The sequence below is a fragment of the Notamacropus eugenii genome, chromosome 5 (assembly GCF_028372415.1).
Source record: "Notamacropus eugenii isolate mMacEug1 chromosome 5, mMacEug1.pri_v2, whole genome shotgun sequence".
NCBI classification, from domain to species: Eukaryota; Metazoa; Chordata; class Mammalia; order Diprotodontia; family Macropodidae; genus Notamacropus; species Notamacropus eugenii.
The window spans coordinates 246,379,803-246,396,532 of NC_092876.1; the positions used below are offsets into that span (position 1 = coordinate 246,379,803).

At 36.2% G+C, this 16,730-nt stretch overlaps 1 protein-coding gene across 3 annotated transcripts in view; it reads left to right on the forward strand.

The window, feature by feature from the left end:
• Positions 1 to 16,730, forward strand: part of PPP1R1C (protein phosphatase 1 regulatory inhibitor subunit 1C) — a 190,120-nt gene that overhangs the window by 117,321 nt on the left and 56,069 nt on the right. Inside the window, exon 5 of one of the 3 annotated variants that reach the window (XM_072612571.1) lies at positions 1,824 to 1,880. The exons of the other annotated variants lie outside the window; for them this stretch is intronic. Coding sequence (XP_072468672.1) covers positions 1,824 to 1,880 — 57 coding nt within the window. The remainder of the gene's footprint in view (positions 1 to 1,823; positions 1,881 to 16,730) is intronic. 3 annotated transcript variants of the gene reach the window in all.

Genomic DNA, 16,730 nt, shown 5'->3' on the forward strand with positions numbered 1-16,730 from the left:
TGCTAATCATTTTCACAGATTTGAAGGACTGACATGAAAGAAGGATTAGAGCAGAGGTTCTTAACTTTTTTTTTTTGGTCAAGACCCTTTTCTCCATTTGGTGAAACCCACAGACCACTTCTCAGAATAATAATTTTTAATGCACAAAATAAAATACGTAGTATTCAAAAAAAGCCCACCAATTATGTTAAAATAGAGTTATGAAACTATTTTTTAAAAGTCCATCAATCCTAGTTTAAGAATTCCTGGATTAGAAGTAAGAAGGAATAGTCAAGATGAAGTGAATGTGGACTGCTTTCGGAGTCAAACGACCTGGGTTCTGCTTTTTAGCAATGCCACTTACTTACCTGTGAGATGGTCAAAGGGCAAATAATTTGACTTCTCTGAAGCTGCTTTTTTTTTTTGGCCTTTGATGAGAGTGTTGGATTAGTAACTCTATGATCCTGTGACTTAATGAACTTAGTTCCCAAAACTCAAATCAGGAAAAATCAACCAATGAATAAGCATTTACTAAGCACCTACTATGAAAAGTGGATGTTGAAGAGATGCCAATTTTTGATTCAACAACAGCAATAAATACTTACTAACACTTAGAGCATTCCCAAATTGTAATTGACTCGATTAAGAAACAGCAAGTTCTCAGCACAAGAGGTATTCTATATGAAATGTGATGACCACTTGTTATCTCATTTCTAGAGAGCATTCTTCTTCATATGCTGGTTGAAATAAGTAACCTCTCTGAGCAGGTTTGGGATTCTATTATATCCATTTATAAATCAAAATCTACCATTTTATGCATGTAACTATAGCCATTAAAATAATTTCTATTGAAATTGGATAAATCAAGTATTTCTCTCTAATTTTATTAAATTTATGATTTGAGATACTCAAAAAGAAAAATAAATCAAAAGTGCACCATCAGTACTCAATTAGTCTATCAAACTAGAATCTATCACCTAGCATTTTAAAAGTTCCTACTACATCCTGAGTACCATGCTAAGCCTGAGGACACAAAAAAAGAGTTTTATAAAAGCTCTTCAAGGAGCTTATATTTTAATGGGGGACATATGAAATGGTTAAAGTATTTTTTTCTCCTCACCATTAGCAAGCCTCCGAATTACAGAATTTAGATTTGGAATTTAGATTTGTATACTGTCCAACCCTTTCATTTCTCCTCTCTGGTGCATTCCTTTCTGTGTATTTCCCCTCCTCCAATGGGTATTTTGCAGGTTATTCATCATAGTTGCCTTTCATGAACAGGACTGTGTCCTGGCTCAATTATTTATCAACAGGGCTGGGCTTATTTTTTCAATTCAAGAAACACTTAACAGATTTCCAGATTAGCAACAGTCCAAATACAGACAAGTTCTTGCTTTTCTTTTCTATTTTTTTAGATGAAGAGACCAAGTACATTTGTATTTCCCTATTTTTTCCTCTCATTTACTTCCCCCCACCCCCTTCTCATCTTCCTCTTTCACTGTGTAACCAAGTTGGGGCAGTGTAGACAGATGATCTGTAACTTGTTCAATTCAGAAAGAATTTAGTCCTGAAGTCAGTACTTGGGAGATTAGAAGGAAGAAACATATATTTAGTAACAGACTTCTTTCCTATTTGGTAGCTTAGTCATTTCTTAATAGGTTAAAGGTTGTAAAGGACTTTTCTCTCCCAAATTCTTTTCATAGATTGATGAATGGCAAATTAAAAACAAACTAAGGGCAAATGACCCAATTTTGACCATGTAATAGCACTCAGAAATACTAAAATTAGATTACCATTTGGAAATCTCATTCAACTCATTTTGTTCTTGTTTTATTGTACCATAGCCAGTTACACTGACAAAGCAGAAGTAAACTTGCTGCTGGGTACAGAGCCTGAAAGAGGTAGGTTTAAATCTGGCTTCTGATTCTTACTACTAGCTTGGCCTCAGGGCAACTCACTTAATCTGTATGTACTTCAGACATCTTAATGGATATATCCAGTCACTGACATAGGAATCCTCCAGTAATTCACAGATTCTTCTTGTATTTCTTTTATTGGTTATCCGTGGAAAAATCAAAAGCTCTTTATGTACATATGTATGTGTGTAAAGAAAATAAAGGTACCCTTTCCCAAAATGCTTTAAGTCTTAGAAGAAAGACTTAGGAAAAGGAAAGGTTGGAGCTTTCTATTTTATTTGAACAGATGAATATCCTTAATGACTGCAGTTCTTTAGAAGATTTAAAAACATAATGAACTTGAGTATGCAGCCACAATAGAGAAACTGATCAGATCATTTTCCACTTTCCCCAAGGAATCAGCGTCATTCATATGTCATTAGCTAGCAAAAGAGATCCTGTTAGAAAAAAAAAAGATCCCTTTGATCAGTGACAGTTTATGTGATGGGTCTATATCATTCTGACTACTTTGGAAAAAAAACCATCTTTTTTCATTGTTATGAACATCAACAAAAAATTAATATTCCTCTGAACAAAATTGAACAAAATAAAGGTGATTATTGATGGTGTTAGAAAGAGAGTCTAAAAATAACAATAGAGAATAAGGAATACGCCAGGTTTTTTTCCTGTTGATCCTGCAAGCGGGTACCAAGCTATGTATTATCCTCAAAAAAAATCAGGATCTCAATAACCATAAGAAGATGGAAAGTGAAAGAAGAAAGCTGGAATAACAGGATCCAGAGATGGGGGTACCTTAAAGATCTAGTACAACCCTGTCACTTTACAGGAAATCATTGTCTACAGAGCTGAAGTGATTTGCTTGAGGTCGTACAGGTAGTAGATGGCCCAAGGAGGATTTGAACTCAGGTCTTCTCTCTAAATCCATTGTCTTTTTATATATTATAATAGAAGGTTTCAAAGGGAAATGGAAATAGAATGCAGGGTAGGATAAGGATTAGGATGGAAGGGCTAGGACTACTACGGGAAAGGGAAATATCAAGTAGGTCATGCTACCTTTGTGACTGATCTTCACCCCTGATCCTAAGTGTTCCAACTGGCACGGGTCAGATGCATTGGGAAAAGTCCACCCAATTGGAAAGGTAAACCATAGGAGAAAGGGATGTTGGCTACTGTCCTGCCAGAGAGAAGGGAGGAACTTCCTACATTCCCATGTCAGGTCCTGGGCTAAAGCCCCAACTTCTCCATGCTAGTCTTACCACTAATACTGGATTACAGATATACAGATTTAATTAGCTATCTTCCAAAGAGTTTATTGTTTACAAGGGTTTGCTTTCATTTTTAAATTAGTTCTGATTCAGGTATTTACCTCTTATTTTATTCCTATTGATCCCAAAGGCTGTGGTTAGTGTTAAAAACAGATTCAATTCTTTTCAAATTGCAGTTCATTCCTATTTGAGTCAATGTACTGTAAAGTATGTATGGCAGTCAGTATGAAGGTACTAAAAATAGAGTGATCTATGCCTTCCTTTCTCACTAGGCTGCAACTGATGCATATCATATCCATTAGCATTAATGAGGGTTAATGCCCTACTTTCAGTCAGCTAAGATTTACAAACAGCAGCTTTTGTTAATGATTACAGCAAGTTCCAGTAACACACTATAATATATAGCAAGTAGAGCAAGCAGATGTTTTCTTTCAATATTTTCCATCAGTCTCCCAAGATGTTTTCAGGAGGTACTGTAGGATAGGAATTTCTTCTTTTTAGGCGTGGGGACAACTCAGAAGATGCCACTGATTCTACCATTCTGAACAAAACTATGTCAAGTCTTTCATCATCCCTCACTTTCTCTTGCTATTAATGCTACCCTGTGATTCCTTTTTGTAAAGCTAATTGCTATGTGAGACTTTTGCATGGTATCTTGAAATGTCCTATTGTATCAGCAATAGTGAACATCTTTCCATTTTCATATCTGGTCAAGTCTAGTGATGAAGCAACAAGGTCCTGCCCCTTTTTAGGTTCCTTTGTTCATATATACATATATGAATATGTGTATATTATGTATATGTGTGTGTCCTTTTGCAAAAAAGTGCAAAATGATGTTGCTACTAGTTGTGATAGGCCATGGAAAAAACATGGGTGCAGCTGGCCAGATATTATAGGAAGCTGTACCCTCATGAACTATCTGGGATGCAGACCTAGCACCCTCCTGTAGAGGGCTACTAGAGAGGAGGCACCTCTCAGAGAGCATTTATGGACTGCCTCCCTGCCCCTCAGGGAGCTGGCTCCTCCTGTTAAATGGAAGGACAATGGACTGCTTTCATCCAGTTATTGTCCAGGTCTTGGAAGGCTTTAGGGAGCCATGTTCACCCGACATAAGTTTTGTTTTTGTTTTTGTTTTTTTGACCTAATGTGGTATTCCATTTTACCAGATTAGAAAGAATCCTAGAACCCTTCCCAGAATATTTGGTGTAGGAGTCAGGATAAGATGCCGTGACTTCCTGATTGGAAAAGATTGAGAGGCCAAGGGAGCCACACTTTACCCTCAGGCAGCAATGTAAATGACAACTATGGTTTCCAAGTATAAGGATATTAGGGCATCAGTAGCATGCATTTATTTGTCTGTGCAGGTATTTTGGGGGCACCCAGAACAGGTAGAAATGTGTTTACCAGAATGGACAATAATGCAGGCTAACAGTTCCCTCAGTGGAACTGGTAAACAAACGGTTGAGAATTGATACAACTGGATACACTGGACACCTTGATTATTGGGTGCCTGGCATCAGGGTCACTTGTGGTAGGCCATGGAGAAACATTACACAAATGACATAAGCCCAGTGGGGAAATGTCCCTAGATGGGCAATTCTAGGTGAAAACCAGATCCTGCATACCCTCATTGTGACTGGCTACACAGAGGGTAGGGACTTCTCCAACCACCATTTAGTAGCTGCCCCAAAAGAACTCCTCAGACCCAACAGAATGACTGTGTGACCTCTTTCACCTGGGGTTATTAAGTGGCCCTTGGAAGGCTGCATGGAACTACACTTAATAAAAAAGGAACTGCCTGATTTGAGTACTGAGGTTTCAGTTGTTCCATTTGCATCAAATCAAAAAGAACCTCAAAACCCTTTTCAACAAATTTCATATTTTTCACTTTCTAGATCTATTATTTACTTAGTCTCTTTGTAGTCACCCATGTTACTATTTCAACAGAAATGTGCTGAGTTTTATTCAGTGTGACTTTAACCATATTATTCTAAAGAAAGGCCACCAGTATATTTCTTTTTCAGATGCCCTAGCTTCCTGTAAATGCTTTGCATTTAATAAGCAGTTATTAAACTGATACTATGTGCCAGGTGTTAGGTGTTGGGGATACAGTGAAAAACATTCCTCAAGGAATTTATATTCTACTGGAGTGAGGCAATGTGTATAACAAGCAAATACATGAATGCATGAATGCATGCAAACATACATAAATATATACCTACTCACATATTTGTATATATAATACAAAGTAACTTGTGAGAGGCAAGCAGTAGCAATTGGAGATGTAGGAAAAATATTTGAAAGGCATGCTACTTGATCTGAGCATTAAAGTAGAGATTCTGAGAGACGGAGAAGTCAGGAAGAAGAGGATTCCATGAACAGGGAGATGACACTGTCCTGAATGGGGAAGACTAAGTAGGTCGATTTGGCTGGAACATAGAATGCATGAGAGGGAATATTGTGAAATCAGTCTAGAAAGATGGGTTGGAGCAAGAAGGGGAAGAATGAACAATGTCAGGGGAGAAGTTTTTATTTTGTCCTAGAGCAGGGGTGGGGAACCTGTGGTCTCCAGGCCACATGTGGTCCTCTAGATCCTCAAGTTCGGCCCTTTGATTAAATCAAATTTCACAGAACAAATCGCCTTAATAAAAGGATTTGTTCTATAAAACTTGGACTCAGTCCAAAGGCCGCACCCAAGGACCTAGAAGGCTACATGTGGCCTCAAGGCCGCAGGTTCCCTACCCCTGTTTTAGAGGCAAGGAAGGTGGAGGGGTAATCACTGAAGCTTCTTGAGTAGGTAAGCAAAATGGTCAGATTTATAGATTAGAATATAAGTATAAAATTCAGCAGGCATATGCAGTATGACTTAGAGAAAAGAGACACTGAAGGTAAGAAGACCAATTTTCTTTTCCCCTTGAAAGAGAGAGAAGAGAAAAATGTTAAATTTAAAGAATTGATGAAAATGAGGTTACATCACCACTTCTTTCCCTCAGTTCTTCTGCCAGACTCCACTGCCTTTATTTATTTCAAGTGGGCCAATTGCTGTAGCTTGTGTTTAATTCTGTTAGTTGGCAGCTGAGAACTAATTTAATTTAATGTCATTGGTAGCCTCTACTCAGAATGGTTCTGGCTAAGCAGAAGTTGAAATAAATGTCAAGTTACTTTCCAAAAAGGCTAGATTTCCAATGGGAATTAAATTTATAAGAAGAGCATAATGGGAAAATTGGCTCAGGGTGTGTCTGTCTGCTTATTTACACAGATTAAGTAGGACTCTTCTCTTTATAAACTTGAGTCAGTCTGAAGTTTTCTTAAGGCTTTTCCTCCTTAGCACTTATATTTTTGTCTCTAAGCATTTGTCAGTAGCTAATTTTTAACTATGACTTTGTTATTTTAAATCTTAAAGTGATACGAAGGGTTGGTGAGGAAATCCTGTTATCCCAGTTACACTATGCATACTATACCTTGCCCATTATTTTTTTCTTTAGATATATAGCCAAGGTATGCTTTACTTTTAACTAATCAAATAGCAAATATCATCAACCACTTGTGATGCATAGGCTGTGGCACTATATGGTATACCGAAGAATCAATGATTTTTCTCAGTATGGGGAGTTCATGGTGTGGGAATCTCCCTTCACCAATGCAGGCTGCTGTCTCCCTGAGGCATATTAGATAAATCCTAGGGTTTTATTTGAGGCATATAGAAGTTAAAAGATTTGCCCCAAACCACACACATGTCAGAGGTCGGATTTGATTCCTAAGCCCGACACTTTCTCTTCCATACTAATGGTTCTCCAAAGTGTGATCTAAAAACCCCTGAACTTCTTTCAAGAGGTCCTTGAGTTCAAAATTATATTCATAATAATGCCCAGATATTATTTGTATACTAAAATATTACTTCCTTTTTCAACTACCTATCTCTGTGAAGCCAGATTTTCTTCATATGTTTCAATCAAAACAAGATGTCAGAGCACATTGAATGCAGGAACAGCTATGAGAATCTAGCTGTCTTCTATTAAGTCAGAATTTAATGTGATTTGCCAACATATGTAAAACAATGCAACTCTTCTCACTACTTTTTATTTTGGAAAATATAATTATTTTTTCATAAAATAAATTATGTTAACAAGTAAGGCATTTATTGTTATTTAAAATGGATCACTAAATATATATTTTTAAATTTATCAGTTTTAATTTCTAAGACAATAAATATTGGGGTGTGTATATATATATATATATATATATATATATATATATATATATATAAAACCCACATTAATAATTTTTAAGAGTACTAGATACAAAATCTCTTCAGCCTAAATTCTATTTGATGAAGGCTGGCCCTGAGACCATGTGGATGAAATATCAGTGGTAGGACTAGGTGGTAGCAATAGAATCAGCAACAGATATGAAAACTGAGTCTTAGGGCAAAGAAGAGCACTTTTGATCAAGAGGGAACAGGGCCCCTAAAGAATAGTACCATTTCTGGTCACAAGGGCTCAGGGGCCTTCCTGGGTAAGGACTAGAATGCAGAGCAGGAGAGCCATTACCACAGCTCTCTCCAAATCACACCACCTTCCAAGCATCAAGAAATTCCCCAACCCCCAGAACTAGCTCTGAAAATAGCAGTGCAAAAAAGCCTGAAGCTTGTGACCCCTTCAACCCCACACTAAAAACAGAGCCCAACTTTAACATACAGGTCAAAATCAAGAAAATGTTTTGAAAAAAAAACCAAACAACAACAAAAAAGAAGCTGACCATGAAAGCTACCAAGATGACGGGGGAGATCCAGACACAAACTCAGAAGAAGAACATGAAGTCAAGATAGCTATAAACAAAACCTTGAAGGAAGAAAAAAAGTGAATTGGACACAAGCCCAATAAGAATTAATGGAAGACCTAAAAAAGATTTTTAAAATCAAATAATAGTGGTAGAGGAAAATTAGGTAAAGAAATGAGAGCAGAGCAAGAAAATTATGGAAAAAAAAACAATTGAAAGCTTGGTAAAAGAAGCACAAAAATACTGAAGAGAATAAAAAACTTAAAGAATAAAATTGACCAAATGGAAGGAGAGGCACAAAAATTCACTGATGAAAATAACTCCTAAAAAAGACAAATTTACCAAATGGAAAAAGAGGTACACTGAAGAAAATATTTCCTTAAAAATGAGAATTTTGCAAGCTAATGATTCCATGAGATAACAAGAAACAATAATAAAAAAGTCAAAAGAATGAAAAAATAGAAGGAAATGTTAAGTATCTCATTAGAAAATAACTAATCTGCAAAATACATTGAGGACAGATAATATAAGAATTATTGGACTATCTGAAAGCCATTATCAAAGGAAGAGCTTAGAAATCATCTTTCAAGAAATTATTAAAAAAACAACAACCCTATACTAAAAATCTTAGAATTGGGGAGAGAATAGAAATTGAAAGAATCCAGCAATCAACATTTGAAAGAGATCCCAAAATGAAAACTCCCAGGAATATTATAGCCAAATTACAGAGTTCCTGGGTCAAAGAAAAAACCAAAAACTACAAGCTGTCAGGAAAAAAATCATTTAAATATTGTGGAGCTAAAGTCAAAGTTGCTCAAGATTTAGCAACTCCCATGTTAAAGGAATAGATGGCTTGGAATATGATATTCTGGAAGACAGAAGAGCTAGGATTGCAATCAACAATGGCCCACTTAGCAAAACTAAATATAATCCTTCAAGGGGGAAAATGAGTAATGAGAGGACTTTTAAGAATTCTTGATGAAAAGACCAGAGCTGAATAGAAATTTTAAATTTCAAATACAAGACTCAGAAAAAGCATAAAATGGTAAAACATAAAAGAAAAAAAATGCATAAAAATGTAAACATTAAAAAAATAAGGTTGTCAGTAAGGTTAAGCTCTTTACATTCCTACATGATAAAATGATAGATATACCTTCCAGGAATTTTTATCATTATTAGGGCAGTTAGAAGGATTCTATATATAAAGAGAGTATATGTTGGGGCAATGTAAAAAAAAAAAATAAATGGACAGGTGAAGAAGAGAGATTTCCTAGAAGAAGGGGAAAGGGAGACAAAGAAAGGTAAAAATGATCTCACATAAAAGAAGCACTCAAAGAAGAGCTTTGCCTTTGGTGGTGGGAGGGAGGCTGGCAGGCAGCATTCAAATCTCATTCTCATCTACACTGACTCAAGGAAAAAAAATGTAAACAAACTCAGTAGGGCACAGAAATCTATCTTCCCCAATAGGGAAGTAGGAGAGGAAGGGGGTAAAGGAAAAAGAAGGTGATAAAAGGGAGAATGATGAATGGAAAGCAGTGGTCAGAAGCAAAACAAACTTTAGAGGAAATACAGGACAAAAAGAGAGAAGATAAATAGATTAACAGAAGAATATAAATAGACATAAATATTGGAAAGATATAAATATAAATAGATATAAATTTTGGATAAATAGAAGAAAACAGGATGGAGGGAAATGTACAGTAATCATTGCAGAGAATGTGAATGAGATGAACTTACCCATAAAAGAGAAGTGGACAGTAGAGTGGATTAAAAACCAGAATCCAACTATGTGTTGTTTACAAGAAACACACTTGAAACAGAAATATACAGAGAGTTAAGATAAGGGACTGTAAGTAGAATCTGTTATGCTTCAGCTGAAGTAAAAAAGACAGGGATAGCAATGAAGATCTCCTGCAAAGGAAAAGCAAAAATAGACCTAATTAAAAGAAATTTAGAAGTCTCTTATCAGTCTCTCTGCTACCACTCTTTTGTTGTCCTTAACTGCTGTATTCATTCTTTCAAACCTCCTGCATTTCTGCAGTTTGGGGTGTTTGAGAAAAAGTAATCTCCTCAGTTTGGTTTTCTTTTAAAGAATGCTTCAGATTCCTCTGCATTATTGAATTCATTTTATTTCATTTGTGGTTAAGTTCAGATTTGCAGAATAAGTCACCTTGGGTTGCATCTAGAGCTTCATTGCTCTTAGGAATGATCTCTTGTCAGGTTTGTGGGGGTGGGGGGGGCAGGGAGGGAGGGAGAGAGAGAGAATACAGAATAGTCTTGTTCCTTTCCTTTGTATTTGAGGCTATTTCTCCTGATCTCTAGCAGAATTTATTGTTTCTTCATGGAATTGTCCAATTTAACACTGTCTTGGAGGTTGCAGCCTTACTTTTTTCTTTTTTTCTGAAGGCACAAGCTGAAGAGATTTATGGTTTGATATGTAATCCTCTTTTTCGGCCCCACATAGTGTCTAGAAAAGCTCTTTTGTTGTTGAGGCTCAGAATTAGAAAACATCTTTTTTAAAAGAAATTAAAAGAATAAAGCAAGGTTATGACAATTGTCTATAAGAAAGATGATGAGGACCTAAAGTATGGCGGTGGCTATTAGGAAGGAAAGGGAATCATATACACATCTGGTAACAGAGAAGATATGTGGAGTAAATGAGTGAGGCCTACAGGAGGATTCTGAGATTCCTAACTTTAGTGACTCAGAAAATGACAGTATCTTGGACAGGAATAAAAATATTTGAAAAAAAGGGAAGAGTTTTGAGGGCAGAATAATAAGCAAGTTTTCTTATGAACATGCTAAATTTGAGGTGTTATGGGATATCCAGTCTGAGATGATCAACTGGCACCTCGAGTTAGATATGTAAATTTGGGGATCACCTTCAAAGAGTTAATAAGGTACTGAATTTAAATCAATTAAAAGCAAAAAGAGAAGATAACCCAGAATAGAGCTTTGAGGGATACCCACATTTAGTCAAATAGGTTGGAGTAGACTCAGGAGAGGACATTGGCATGAAAAATTGAGAAAGGAGCCAGTTTCTAGGAGGAAAGGGTAATCAGCAATGGCAGATATTACACATAAGACAAGGAAAATGAAGGTTGAGAAAGAATTATTAAATTTGGCAACTGAGAGATCATTGGTAACTTTGGAAGTTAATACTTTCTGTTGAATTGATGTGTTTGGAAGGCTGATTGCAGAGGATTTAGAAGTGAGATGAGAGGAAGTGTAGTCACCCACTGTAAATGGATTTCTCAAGCTTTTTTCTCAAGGGAAGGAGAGACATAGGATAATAACTTATGAGTATGGTAGGAATAATTTTTATTCTCAAGTTTTTGCTTTAGTCTGATAATATAGAATTATATGCCTGTTTTTTTTAGTCTACTCATTTGTTGATTGAGTGGTCATGTGAATTATATGCTATATTGGGGAATTCTACTGGATCACCTGTTTTAAAAGGCATCTATAACTTAGAATATGAGGCAAAATATTAGTGTAGTGTCAGGAGAATTAAAGTACAATAAGAATGCAATAAGACTGGTAGAATACTACATGGAGTAGATGGGATGATAATACATGACCCAGAGAACACAGGCTTCTCAATTCTTATTTGACATGTGTTTTCTCTGCAACAAGGAATGACCCTAATTGAAAAGGACAGAATAAAAATGGTTACAAAGGACTTGAAACTCAAGAAAAGTGAAGAGAAAATAAGAGCATCCATCTGTCATCATGAGTTTAAATCAGTAGGCCCAGTGAACTCCATCCTAGGCAACTGGAAGGACTAGCAGCTATTTGCTGCCATCGAGCCATTGTCAATGATCTTTGACAAACTTTAGAAAATAAAAAAAATATTACAGAACTGAGAAATGTCGCACTAATTTTAAAAAATGAGAAGAAAGTTTAATCCCAACACCACAGAGTCATAAACCTGGCTTAGATTATAGGCAAAAATTAGATAATGTATGATTTAAAGGCATAGATCAGAGGTTCCCAAACTTATTTTCTTTACCACCTCCTTTAAAAAAATTACTCCAAGACTCCTGGAACTCTATTTTCTTTAACCCTTTAATGGTTTTTATGAAATTTGGGTTGTTTCAATATATATATGTATATATATTTTAAATAACACATCTTAAATTTAATAATTTACTGTAAATTTGTGAGTTTTTTCTGCATTGAAATTTTGGTGACACAGTATCACATCATGTAATTGTATAGTATTGTAAACAATTCATTACACACATGTATTCCTGCCAATCCATACTGGACTTCCCTTCAATACCTGATACCCTCACCTGTCAATACTTGCTTGTTAAGACTTGTAGGCAGACTTAACCACTGATCAGTTATAACTTGCATTTGTGTGTTTATTTGGAAAATAACGTAATCACTATGACTTTAACTCTGTTGCATAATAGATGAGACATGTAAGAATGGTTTCTCAATATTCTCTTCTCTTCTTTATATTTCTGTCAATTTTATTCTTTCATTATTATTCAGCCCCCCTCAATTGCATCTGAGACTACTATTGTCCCCGTGCATCATTCCAGCACCCCCAAGGGGGTATCACACATTTTGGGAACCTATCCATAGACAGTGAATATTTAGAAAGAGAGGTAGCGATAACTAAAAGCCAGCATGGCTTCATCAAAAACAGCTTGAAATAAATGAAGATTCTTTTTTAATGGAGTTAATACAGGGAAAAGTATAGGCACAGAAAACCTCAGTTTTATCAAGGCATTCAAGCTCTCTTATTCTATCCTCATGGACAAGATGAAGAAACATAGACTTGATAATAAGATATTTGGAATTGGTTGAATCCCAGATCATTAGGTGGCCAATGTTAACTAAAATGGTATGATTTAGGGATTTGTCCTTTGCCCTATACTGTTCAATATTTTATGAATGACTTGGATGATGGCATATGGATGTGAATATCAAATCTGCAGATGATAAAATGCTATAAGAGATACTTAGTTCATAAAAGATAGTATCCAAGGAAATTTCAACAGACTAGAACATTGGGCCACATATAATAAGACAGAATTTAATGGAGATCAATGTACAATTCTAACTTTTGTTTAAAAAATATCAATTTCACAAATTGAGATTTCTGTGGCTGGACAGTAGTTCCTCTGAGGCATTGGAAGTTTTGTTGACTTTAAACTGAATCAATATGAAGTAACAGTATAACAAGACAGCCAGAAAAGAGTAACACAATGTGAGGTCACAGTTAACAAAAGGTACAAAGGAAGGATCTGTGATTTAGCTGGGGCTGAGGTGGGGTGGAGAAGGATGATTCTGCATAATTCCCATAAAACATGAAGTTGCTGAAATTATAATATTTCAGCAAAGAATAATTAAATGAATAATGTCAGCAAACAGAATAGACAGTGTGTAGCAAAAAAGAATATTTCTTTTGGAGTCAGAAGATCTGGTTTAAATTTCAGTTCTGTGGAGATTCTTACTGTGTGTCTTTGGAGAAGTCATTTCCTTTCTTGGGCCTCTTTTTGCTCATGTGTAAAATGGCAACATTGAAATAAGTGATCTTTGAAGTCCTTTCTAGCTAGAAGTTCAAGGATGCTTAGATCTACTACACTAAAAATATGCATGTCATGGATGATTGAAAGTCATGGGCTTCTCCTGGGGCTTCCATTTTGGAGAAGGGTGCAGGATGGCCTGTTTTCCTCCCTCTTCTAGCTATCCTCCTGATTTTGTGGACTTGAAAATCATTCCTCTTCCACTGCTTGCTCATCATGGGACTTCCTACGCAAGCTACCACCTCTGTGGCCTACTCACCTTGGAATATGTCTTTGCAAGGCCCATCCCTCTTCTCCCATTGGCAAATCCCACCCTTCTATGGAGGGGTCCAGAATGGCCTTCTTATATCCCTTCTGACTCTGTTCTAGACAGGAAGAATAGTAAATGCTTTAATCTGACCTTTTTACTTCAGGAAATGGAACTGTTGAACCTAACTGACACCTTATGCCATGCTACACTTTGGGAGGTATGGGCTAATATCTGGTCTCTGCCATGATGATGAAACTTGGACAGCTAATTTTCCTGTTCTTGGCCTCAGTTTTTCCTCCTTTAAAATGAAGCTGAACTAGATAATCTCTAAACCTAGTAGTACATAATTCAAAGCTAAAAATCTCCCTGACCTCAAGGAATATTCTTTGAGGACAAAAGATGAGAGAAGTAACGTGGTTTCCAGAATAGAGGGCTGTCTTCAGAATTAGAAAGACTTGTGTTCAAATCCTGTCTCTGATACCTATTGGCCGTATGATCCTGGACAAACCATTTCCCTCCTCAGCTTCCTAGGTCACTCTCTAAAAATATAACTGACAGAATAGTTACTAATCTTCATTAGACAGAAAGTTTCTTCTCTGGGAGCTACCTATCTTGACTAATTTATAGATTCAGAGCAAAAATGAATTACTGAGTTGGCCACATATTTAAAGATTAATACATTGAATAATTTATCAGCATCATAAAGTTTCTAGAAGATTTAAACTACTTTCTTCAATGAAGAAAATAGCTATGACAGCATATCAGAAAAATAAAACTTTTTTAAAAATGGGACAAATAGTAGTATGCAGAAAAAGTAAAAAAGCAAAAATTCTGATGCCTCAATAACAAATCCAAGGCCTTGCCAACATCTTGCTTAGATGCAGGAGCATGGGCTTTTATGATTTTATAATTCAGAACTAATCTTTTCATTTACCTTTTCCTAGTTTTCCAGTCCTTTCTGATCTCTAAGATAAATCTTTTCTCCATAATTATGTAATTATTCAATAGGCCAAAACAGAGCCCATCAGAGCCACTACAGTAAATACCATGTAAATAAAACTTCAATTCTCCTGGTAATTGGCCAACAGATACAACCTAAGAGTCATCTAGATCCATTGAACAAATACCTTGGGGGCTGATGGGTTAAGGTAGATGATTTCAGTATTTTTTCTCATTGTTTTATAAATACAATGAAGTGTTCAAAGTATTTTTTACTTTTTCCTTAACTTTTTTTTTTTAAATAGGCAATAGCTTTGTGGCAACAAAGCTCCCTCTACTGGCTCCTAGACTTCATTTTCATTCATAACAAACATAAAATTTAGAAACTGAGAGGAAAAATAAAACACATGAACTAGCACTATTAAAAGAGATGAGTAAATTGAATTGTAAATTAAAGAGAAGAACAATGAATAGATTTCAAATTTTAATCCTTCTAAAGTTTTTAGGTGAAGCTTCTAGGTGGTTCAGTGGATAGAACACCAACCAGGCCTGGAGTCAGGAAGTTGGTGTTCAGTCATTTCAGTCATGTCTCACTCTTCCTGACCCTAACTGGGGTTTTCTTTTTTTTTTTTTTTTTTTTTTATAATTTATTTTCAGTGTTCTACAATCACTACCATACAACTTAGATTTTTTTTCCCTCCCTTCCCCTCCTTCCCCCCTCCCTCCCCAAGATGGCGTAAAATTTTGTATAGGTTCTACACATACTTTCCTATAGTCATGTTATACAGAAGAATTAAAATGAATGGGAGAAACCATATAACAAACCCAAACGTAATACATAAGAAAATGATCTACTACATTCTGTGATTGAATTCCATAGTTCTTTCTCTGGATGTGGAAGGAATTTTGCCTTAAAAGACCATTGGGAATTTTTTGAGTCCTTGCATTGCTATGAAGTTCTGAGTCTACCTGAAAAAATCCTGTGGTTGATCCTGTGCACAAAGTTCTCCTGGTTCTGCTCCTTTCACTCATCATCAGTTCATATAAGTCTTTCCAGGCCTCTCTGAAGTCTTCCTGTTCATCATTTCTTATAGCGCAACAATATTCCATTACATTCATATACCATAATTTATTCAGCCATTCCCCAATTGATGGGCAACCCCTTGATTTCCAGTTTTTGGTCACCACAAAGAGAGCTGCTATAAATATTTTGTACATATTTATGATCTCTTTGGGATACAGTCCTAGAAGCTGTGTTGCTGGGTCAAAGGGTATGCACATTTTTGTAGCCCTTTGGGCATAGTTCCAAATTGCTCTCCAGAATGGTTGGATCAGTTCACAGCTCCATCAACAATTAATTTAACTGAGGTTTTTTTGACAAAGATATTGGAGGGGTTGGCCATTTCCTTCTCCAGCTTATTTTACAGATCAGGAACTGAGACAGAGTTAAGCAACCTACCCAGGGTTACATAGCTAGTAAGTGTGAAGCCAGCTTTGAACTCAGGAGGATGAACCTTCATGACTGAAAGATAAGGTTTTAAATCTAGCCTCAGGCACTTACTAGTTGTGTGACCCTAGGCAAGTCACTTAACCTCTGTTTGCCTTAATCTACTGGAAAAGGAAATGACAAAGCACTCCAGTATCTTTGTTAAGAAAACCTCATGGACGGCATTGGCATGCTGTGGTCCTAGGGACTGTGAAGTGGGTCGCAAAGAGTCGGACAGGACTAAACAACTGAACAATAACAAAGTTTTTAGGAATATGTTTCTTTTATAACTCTGAACATACGAATTGCCTAGAATGAGCTTCTTGTTAATTAGATGATGACTCTTTATAAGAAATGAATGATACAGGTACTAGAAACCTGAATATATATTTTCCTAGGTAACTGAGAGAAATGTGAACTGAGTGTATTTGAAAGCTATACCCTGGAAGCCTGTCTACAATGCTTAGATTCACTTGTATAAAAGGTCTTTAGGACATCATCATGATTGCGGGAGGTGGGGCAGAGAATGTGGATTGAGTGGAGGAGGTGCCACTTGCATTCTGATTGGATGAA